Source organism: Austrofundulus limnaeus, unplaced genomic scaffold (genome assembly GCF_001266775.1).
Source record: "Austrofundulus limnaeus strain Quisiro unplaced genomic scaffold, Austrofundulus_limnaeus-1.0 Scaffold195, whole genome shotgun sequence".
Taxonomy (NCBI): Eukaryota; Metazoa; Chordata; class Actinopteri; order Cyprinodontiformes; family Rivulidae; genus Austrofundulus; species Austrofundulus limnaeus.
Window position 1 is genome coordinate 167,191 of NW_013952597.1, and position 10,195 is coordinate 177,385.

General features: G+C 39.9%; 1 protein-coding gene across 1 annotated transcript in view; it reads left to right on the plus strand.

Annotated features, from left to right (window-relative positions):
• cyyr1 (cysteine/tyrosine-rich 1) overlaps positions 1–10,195 on the plus strand; it is a 21,702-nt gene that overhangs the window by 9,767 nt on the left and 1,740 nt on the right. The window contains exons 2-3 of the mRNA XM_014018554.1: positions 3,851–3,950; positions 4,821–4,981. Of these exons, the coding sequence (XP_013874008.1) occupies positions 3,851–3,950; positions 4,821–4,981 (261 nt within the window). The remainder of the gene's footprint in view (positions 1–3,850; positions 3,951–4,820; positions 4,982–10,195) is intronic.

Genomic DNA, 10,195 nt, shown 5'->3' on the forward strand with positions numbered 1-10,195 from the left:
AACAAACTCAGATCAAAAACATGATACAATAATAAGGTCATTCCAAAGTGCAACTTGTTGGCTTTCAGGAACACTCAAAGAAATGAAGAGAAAATATTGTGGAAGTCAGTGAATGTTACTTTTATTGATCAAGCACAGGTAAACAAATATGGAATCACTCAGTTCTGAGGAAAAAAGAATGGAATCATGAAAAACAGATAAACAAAAGACTATTCAAAATACATCACTGGTATTTAGTTGCACCACCTTTGGCTTTTATAATGGCTTGCAGTCTCTGAGGCATGGACTTCATGAGTGACAAACAGTATTCTTCATCAATTTGTTGCCAACTCTCTTTGATAGCAGTTGCCAGATCAGCTTTGCAGGTTGGAGCCTTCTTATGGACCTTTTTTCTTCTTCCAGTTTCCACCACAGGTTTACAATTGGGTTGAGATCTGGAATATTTGCAGGCCATGACATCGACTGAATGTGTCTTTCTCCAAGGAATGCCTTCACAGTTTTTGCCCTAAGGCACGATGCATTGTCATCTTGGAAAATTATTTCATCACCTCCAAACATTTGTTCAATTGAAGGGATGAGAAAACTGTCCAAAATGTCAATGTAAACTTGTGCATTGATAGAAGAATGAACCACAGTCATCTCCCCAGTGCCTTTGCCTGACATGCAGCCCCATATCATGAAGGACTGTGGAAATTCGGTTGTTTTCTTCAGGCAGTCCTCTTCATAAATCTCACTGGAACGACACCAAACAAAAGTTCCAGCATCATCACCTTGTCCAATGCAGATTCTTGACTCATCACTGAAGATAACTTTCATCCAGTCATCTACAGTCCATGATTGCCTCTCCTTAGCCCATTGTAGTCTTGTTCTTTTTTGTTTAGATGTTGGTTTTCTTTTAGCTTCCCTGTATTGAAATCCCATTTCCTTTAGGCRACTTCTTACGGTTCGGTCACATACATTGGCTCCAGCTTCCTCCCATTTACACTTCATCTGTTTAGTTGTACTTTTTCAGTTTTCAAGACAAATGGCCTTAAGTTGTTTGTCTTGATGCTTTGATGTCTTTCTTGGTCTACCAGTACGCTTGGCTTTAACAACCATTCCATGCTGTTTGTATGTGGTCCATATCTTGGATACAGCTGACTGTGAACAGCCCACATCTTTAACAACCATTCCATGCTGTTTGTATTTGGTCCATATCTTGGATACAGCTGACTGTGAACAGCCCACATCTTTAGCAACCATGCATGAAGAGTTACCTTCTTCAAGAAGTTTCACAATCCTCTTATGTTTCAAGAGACATTTCTCTTGGTGGAGCCATGGTTCTTGCCACTCCACTTGGTCCAGCAGCCCTCCAAGGTGTCATGACTGCAGGTGTTTTTAACTGCAGACTAATGAGCAGATCTAATATGAGGCAGGTGTTCATTTAGGGAAAGGAAATTGACTAGGTGTGTCCTTATTTTCTACCTCCAATTTGAGTGATTCCATATTTTTTTCCCTGTGCTTGGTCAATAAAAGTAACATTCACTGACTTCCACAATGTTTTCTCTTCATTTCTTTGAGTGTTCCTGAAAGCCAACAAGTTGCACTTTGGAATGACCTTATTATTGTATCATGTTTTTGATCTGAGTTTGTTTTACAGAATGAAATGTCTGAGTGCTCATCCAAGACTGGTGTTTCCATAATTTTTGCCAGGGTTTGTATATACCAGTTAAGTGACAAAGAGTGTAAAATCACGTGTTTTATGCCAATTTTCTTAAATATTAAGATGTTTTCTTCTAATTCCTTGTATTGTGATCAAATGTGCATTCAGGAACGTTTTAAAGTAAAATATTGCCTTTTTTTACACTTTCTAGAGCAGGGATGATACAAAGGTTTCATCAGAAGTTGTTACAGTATCTGTTTTTAGTTTTTATTCTTGAAAACATTAAATCATTTTTATCTGCTTTGTTTAGAGAGCGGGGGTTTGAATCAAAGTGAACTCTCAAGGTGATCTCTTAGCTTTAAAAATACTAACACATCTGATCTGACTGTACAGAACGAGGCTGACTTGAATCTCCCTTTTAATATTTTAGGTCCCTAAAATGATTTTTGTTCTTTGGAAATAAATAAATGACCAGAATAGCTATAAAAATGTAATTTATGTAATCAAGTTTTTCATAAAACACAGAAACAAAAAAAACATCATATTGCATTGTTTATAGCATAGCGAAACAACTGTATTTTTTTTTACCCAGATCGGAGTTTGAAAAACATTTTTTTCTTATTAACTGTGGAGATGAAAAGAAGATGTGGACGGTTGCTCGCTCTTAAGTCCATCTTGTTAATTAAACAGTTGGAGTCTACTCTGTGAGCTGCAGATCATTTCAGCAGCATGAGGAAGCTCACTTGTATGGCAGGCTGCTGTTGCACTTAATCGGTTTCACCACAGTTACATTCCAAGTATCTGAAATAAGTTCTTCTGGGTCTCAGGAGGATAAAACTAGACATATTAGATGTTTAAGTGAAATAATATAATAAGATTCAACTAATGCTAATGCAATTGCAGACTTTGATGTATTATTATTTTTAAAAAATCTGCACAACCTTTTAATAAATATCAGTAATATTTCTGATATTAAYCAWTATTCTCTGTTCATCATTCTGGTTTATCCAAGGCCAAAGATCCAGAGGGCCAAACTACAGGAGTTGTCCATCTGAGGGGCAGGTGTCTAAAATAATTTAACCATGAAATGTTTAAGATGTTCAGCTCGTAAACATTTGCACTTAGAATTTTATAGAATCACTTTAAATACTTTTCAGTAAGTTAAATGTCTACAATTCTGGTTCAAATAAAGAACTTCATGTTTACTAGATTAACTAATTATTTTCGAGTTAATTTTGCCTTAATGAACAGTGATTTAAAAAAAACTGTAAAACTCTGATGTTAAATGCGATGTGGTTGAAAATTTGGGTGCACCTAACTCTGGTGCGCCAAAGAAAAAATGTTAGGCGCACCGGTGCAACCAGTGCAAAAAGTTAGTCTAGAGCCCTGCTTTGTTACTGCAGGGTGAATAAATGTGTCAGTGCTCACTGAAACAAGCTGAAACTGACAAAATAATAAAGGCTGTAATCAGCATTACAGCTGTCTTCAGTCTCATATCGAGTCCGTCTCTTTTTAAAGAGAGACAGGTAGTCACAGGGCTGTTTGGTATCATGGTGTGTAAGCACACTGAACACAGACCATGGAAAGTTGAGGACATATTGCCTCAGGAGCTTAGAAAGACAAAGACTGACCAATATGTTAAAGATGAAGACTATAAAACAGTCTAAGGTTCACAGGAATATGGATGGACAACCTCCCTGGACGTTGCCGCAAGAGAGAACGACTTCTAAAGAGATCACAGTACCAAGCTCTCAAATCCTGGTTTCTCAATGCGATGGAGGTTTTTCTTGTGACAGACTGGTCCGTCATCCTCAAACAGCCTACAGGCTTTTTTTCCCCTCAGCAGGTGGGACATGTGGGCTGGTTTTCACTGCCTCAGTCTGCTCATGAAGAAAAAAACATTAATAATTCATGTTTCGTCATCACTCTGAGATGCTGCATGTTGCTTTTTGTCGTGTAACCTAACTCCTTCAGGTGTGTAGAAGGAGCTGAAGTAGAAAAACGTTTATTTTGGCAACGATGTTTTATTTTTTGTATCTGAAAACAAAAAAATCTGTCAAATTCCTCTTGAGATTTAGAAAGAAAAAACACAAGAATGGAGACCTGACTGAGTTTATTGGAACAAATCACAAAGTTCCTTTTTATTAGCTGATGTATGTTTTTATTTATCTTTGAATGGTCAACGTGTGTGTGTGTGTGTGTTTGCAGGAAGTACTGAAGCACACTGTGAAGGATGTATTGAGTACTGCTGTGATGGGTCGCCACCTTTCTGCTGCTCCTACTACACCTATGTGGGCGACGTCCTCTCGTAAGTTATATTAATTGAGGGGAAAATATCAGTTTTTTATGAAAAACCTCAATGGCTTTTTAATCATTTGTGTTTTTCTTTTCATGGAGCGTGACACAAAAATAAAGGAACAACTTATTTTTTGTGAAGTTCTGCTTTTAAAGTTTTTAAAGATGTCAGACGGATCTGCAGGACAGAATTTCTTGTGTCGGGGAAGAAAAAAAGGTTTAAAATGAGCTGCTATAACAGCCTCTGTCGCCTGGAAGCCTCCATTATCTCCTGCTGGAAATAAAGAGTCCAGAGTGCTTCCACCCACCACCCAAGCAGCACCGAAATTGTCTGAAGTGACTTTTTCGTGGGCGATTTTAACCTCAAAACAACAAGTAGGCCACTTTGTGTCCACTTTGTAAAAAAATAAAACAAAATACACATTTTTTAAATCTAAAAAGCAGCTTTTTAATTGTGGATTAAATACAAAAAGATACACCGGCTGTCCTTTAACAGAGGGTTTGACCTAATTTGTCAGACAAAAATCTGTCTGATTGTTGGTTTTAAAGCTCCAAACGTCTCGGACAGGTTGGTGCTCTTCAAACCAGCGAGGACTAAATGTGACGTTCTGACTAACGCTGACAGCGAACGCTTTCCAAACCTGCTAATGAGGCTTTTTTCGCCCTCCCGTATCTCGTAGTGCCAACTCACAGACTCCTCTGCAGCTATCACACACAGCTGACTGACATCAGCGTGGTTTATCTCCATGGCAGCGACGGCTGATGTAACGGCAGTGTGTCAGGAGGAAAGCTCCCACACTCTGTGGTTCACTCAGTGTGTGTGTGTGTGTGTGTGTGTGTGTGTGTGTGTGTGTGTGTGTGTGTGTGTGTGTGTGTGTTTCAGGGGCACTGCCATCTCCGGCATCGTGTTCGGCGTGGTGTTTCTGATGGGGGCGGTGGCGGCCCTGTTCCTGTGCGTCTGCATGTGCATGAAGAACGGACGTGGCGCACGGGTCGGCGTGTTCAGCACCTCCTACATCAGCACTGTGACCCAGAGCTTTCCAGGTGGGTCAGAGGGTCATCACCRGGGGGGTCAAAGGCCACCCCTAAAAACAGAACATACGTAGATGCTGAAATTCTGGTTTGGGCTCTGGACCGGTCTTTTGGTGCCTCCCCACAATGTTGTAGACACTGGTCTAAAGTTACAAATCTATTTTAAACCTGTTGAAGTGATTTAATAAAAACTTGCTGACAAAGTTGCAAAGGGGCAAAAACTTGGTGAATTTTCCTAAAAACTTTCCATGGGAGGTGGAGATGGAGGCGATTTGGGAAATGTACTAATTTCAATTCAAAAATACTTTATTAATCCCTAAGGTAAATGAAATGTAAGCCATATAAAMCTGGTTTCTTTAAAAAGTTGTTATAGACACAGTTTGCTGTGGGCAGGAAGGATCTCCTGTAGGACTGTCAGTCTTACGTCGGACCTGAAGAAGCCTCTGACTGAAGACACTCTGTTGTAGCATGCCAGTCTGATGAAGAGGATGCTCAGTYCATAATGATCTTCATTTTWTGAAGAATCCTTCTTTGTACAACCATCTCCAGAGGTTCTTGGAGTCCCAAGAACTGAGCCAGTCGTCTTTATCAGCTTGTTGAGCTTTTTAAAGTCTAAAGTTTTAAAGTKTAAAGGCTCTGATGCTGCTGCCCCRACAGATGAYRGCAGAAGAGATGATTCTCTCAACAACAGACTTGTAGAAGATCTGCAGCATCTTGCTGCAGACATTGAAGGATCTCAGCTTCCTCGAGAAGTACAGTCTGCTCTGTCCTTTCTTGTAGACTGCTTCACTGTTGAGTGTGCAGTGTAGTCTGTTGTCCAGATGAACACCGAGGTATTTATATTCCTCAACCACCTCCACTTCTTCTCCTGTGATAGAAATAGCTTTGGACCTGTTCCTGTTTCTCCTGAAATCTACAATCATCTCCTTTGTTTTDTTSMCATTCAAGATGAGATGATTGTTCCCACACCATGTCACAAAGCGGTCCACCAGCTCTCTGTACTCAGCTTCCTGTCCATCTCTGATACACCCAACAACTGCAGAGTCATCTGAGTATTTCTGTAGAAGTGTACCGTGTGAAAAGGAATGGTGAGAGTACAGTTCCCTGTGGTGCTCCTGTGCTGCTGACCACATGGTTAGACACACTGGTCTGTCTGTCAGGTAGTCTGTGATCCAGCCGATTAAATTGGATGCTTTCCATGTAATTGATAGGAATTAAAAGAAAATTGGGGGTCATTTAWAACAAACTATATGTTTTGTTTGGATACAAACTTTTTTATTTGTAACAAATTAAAGCTCAAAGAATTAGAACTACAGYATATGAAACTCACCACACCCTGTTCTAATTATTCACTCTGAATAATACCAAAAAACCTGACAATTTTAATGATGAATTCTACATTTAGGCTTTAAAACCTAAGAGTTTTTAATGAGCCAGCAGCTTAACTATGTATTTATTTATTAGTGCTSTGTGAATGCAATCAGGTAGTGCTGCAACTAAAGACAATTTCAAAAGTCGACTAATTTGTCAGTTATTTTTTTTGTTAGTTGCTATTATTTCTGTCACACTCTCCATCTATGCTTCTTGTGAGCGCACCTCCTGTTCCAGCTCCAGTGCACATCTTATCTCACCTGCTGACACCTGAGAATGTCACCGTTATCCGGTCTCTACTGTAGTGTAACAAGTTCCCATAGCAAATTCAAATAGTGACCCATAAAACCTAAGCTTAATCAGATTTAACATTAATACATGTGATGAGAAAAACTCCATTAAATACAAATTAAACTGCAAATGTTTTTAGACAGAAAGCTAATGCTCAAATAACTCAAAATATCAGCCTCTCCCCCAGCATGAGCAGCATTGAACCTGACCAAGATTTAATGTCAGTTAGCTAATGTTAATGTAGCATTTCCTTCCAAGACACTGTTTTCTGATGGGAAACTAAAACCTTAGACAACTGACTGCAGCACGAAGTGGTCAGTCACTGAAAATAAGATCTATGAGGCATCCACCTGATGAACAAGCTTTCTGAAACTTACCCACCTGGAGAGGACATTTCAGATGTTCATGTGTTGACTGCTGCTGTGCTACCATGGGATGACCTCTGCGTGACCAAGTCAGCGTTTTTCTTTGGTTTATTTTCAGTAAAATGTTGCCATACTTTAAGAAAGCTTTGGTCTTTTTTAATTTTTAATTTTTATTTTTTTGTTGTCTCTTCGCCACAATCTTTCCATTCCATACCRCCGCCTTCATTTGGTTTCTTCTTTTTTTAGTGATATTCTATCAAGTTTGCAGGCCAGTATGTTCATTCTGCCCCTAGTGGTTCATGTCCTGCATTGCAGCCACAATTGAACATTTACGTGGTGAAATAATACGATGCGTCGACACAAAAATTCCCTATTGACTAATTTTTATAATCAAAATTGTTGATTATGTTGATTATATTGCCAGGAAGAGATGTGCTTATATGAATCGTTTGAGCGACTCTTAAAAAAATAAAAGCTGGGAACTGTCGCAGACAGTTGAGTCATTCCTCCTGTTTTCCTCCTTTAGATGCAGACAAAACATGCTGCTCCTCTGCTATTCTGAGACAAAAAAGAAAAACAAAGAGGAGCCACTGGCTGTATATGTGACTGTTCACAATTAAACAGTTCTTTGAAAGGAGCAGATCCACAAGATCCATCTTCTTAAAGAGTAACTTACCCCAAAATTAACTTTTTTTAGCTGATAAACTGTCTAGAATGTGTCTAAAATGTTATATAGTACTGTTTCTGTGCTAATTTTGATGTTTTTGTGAGTATTTGTTCAAATCTGTAATATTTGGTCTAAAAACGTCTTTTTGCTGCTCATATGGGTAGAGCAGTGGTACTGCAGGCTAATTTGCATATTGGTTAACGGCTCTCCTCTGTGACGTGCTTCTCCACGGTTTTGTCACAGCGGCTGTGTTCTGGTATAAAAACCTCTATCTAATGCTGCGTTCACACCGAACGCGATTTCAGCTTCAAAATCGCAGCCAACGCTGAAGTTKGAAGCTTGTGCACTTTGAGGTCAGACGCAGGTCAGCTCTTGAAGCGCTGCACAGGAAGAGCCTCCCCACCCCTCCCTCCTCTGTCGGGCTCTGTTTAATGTCGGACGAGGAAGTGGCTTTACTTTATTTACAGAGAGCAAGAGCATGTCACGTTCATCAGATAATTAATTCATAATTAATTCACCAGATAATTCAGAGAAGAGGCTCACAGCTCGCTTTCAGGACTATTTTTCCAGTCTGATGAGTCGCTGTCACGCATTGCTGCGGATCAGGACACTGACTGCAGCACTCATTTCAGCTAAAGAGCTCCTCTCCATCTGTTTCAGGTTAGTGGACATCATTCAGTAAACTGTCCCGTCGGGAAATATGTCACTACGTCACACAGTGGAGTCTCTCTGATTGGTTGACGCGGCGCGTCGAGCTGCAAAATTTCAGATTTTCTAACTTCAGCGATTTGCGCCTCAGCGYGTCGAACGCTCAGATCGTTCAAATCGTTCAAATCGCGCTGCTCTAATCGCGCTTGAGGCGCCGCAGCACTTCCCGACGTTGCTTGAAGCGCGTCCACCATAGACTTTGCATGTAAACCTGCTGCTCCCGATGCTGAAATCGCGTTCGGTGTGAATGCACCATAAGACACGCCCCTGCAGCAGTCAGAGGGTGGAACAGTTGGCAAGCTACAAGATACACTTTAAATATAAAGCCATAATCCCATCTCTATTGCCAGGTATGAATGAGGTCTTAATGGTCACAGGAAAAAGGAAAAGTCTAACTTAGGCCTCTGTAGTGAGGGGATCAGGTTCCTCTTTTTTACTCTAAGTGCATCTGCTCAAACATACTGTATTCCAGGTGATCATCTTCATCCCATTCTGGAACATTTCTGTTTTATAAAATGTGATATTCTGCTTTGGTTGCTGACCTGTATAAAAGTGACAGTTTTGTGGTTTTCAGTTGTGAAGCTGGGGGCTACAGGTGGATCAAAGCCAGTGGATAAATCTGACACAACTCSTCTTTTGTCTTACACCTGTAGGACACTTTGAATGACCAACTCTCACTTTTATTCTTCTAGATAAAAAAAGAAAAAACAAAGGTTGCAACAAAGCTGCAAAAATTCAGACAACTGTTTTACTGCAGGTCCTTTTTTGTTGTTTGTTTTTTTCAGTCTGAACAGATTAGTTAAGGTTAAGGCCAACGTCAACATAATCCGTCATTACAAGCTATTTATTTACATTAAAAACAACAGGATTGCAAAAACATAACTTGAGGTGTGGAAATGTTCAGATTTGTTTTCTTTTGCTAAATGGAGTCCGTTACAGATCCTTGTCACGGTGAAACCTCGTGTCTCGTCTTCAGGCGAACACTTCTGGASAGAAAATGGAAAATTTAAACAGGTGTGACTGATTTCTCCACGGTGGCTTTGGGCGGTTTTCTCAAACACATCTGTGTGTGAGATTGGAATATTTTTTTATATAGATTAAATTTGCCTGTTTTTTTATCTCACTTCTTCACATCTGTTGCATTGTGTTCCAGCCGGAGGTGATAAGAGGGAAGTTTCCATCTTGTTCTGTCAGGTGTGTCATCCACACATCAGAGCTGGTGTTCTGTAAGATTTCTTCTTCTTCTTTTTCTTTTTTACGCCTCATTATTTATTCATCCCTTTTCATTCTGCTCCATGTAGCTCCATGCTACACAGAGCAGGGAACGCCTTTCACACAGAGCTGCAGCTCCGATCGGGTTTCACGGAAGACTCTGCTCGACTTGATGCAAAATGAATGTGTTTAATCTGTGTGGAGCGGCGGTGATGGACCGATTGTTGTTGTTGTTGTTGTTGTTGTGTTTCTGACTCAGGTGCTGCTCAGGTTTCAGATCTCAAGAAACAAAGCTCGTAGTAAACTCTGTTATCAAGCTTTCTGCTGTGGAAGGAGGATCAATGAAATCAAAAAGTCTGAACCATTTTGGTCAAACCTTGAAAATATTCTGTGCAGTCTGGTGCCTTATTACAAGATTTCATACGTACTATGGCTGTGTATTGGCAAGAATTTGGCGATACGATTCATATCATAACAGAGGGGTCACGATATGATATATCCCGATATATTGGGATACTGTAAGCAAGGCAATATATTGCGATTTTTTTTGTCCAAAAATTCTATTACGTAAATAAAAACCTCTTACTGAAAAAAAAAAAAGAAAAGCTAATG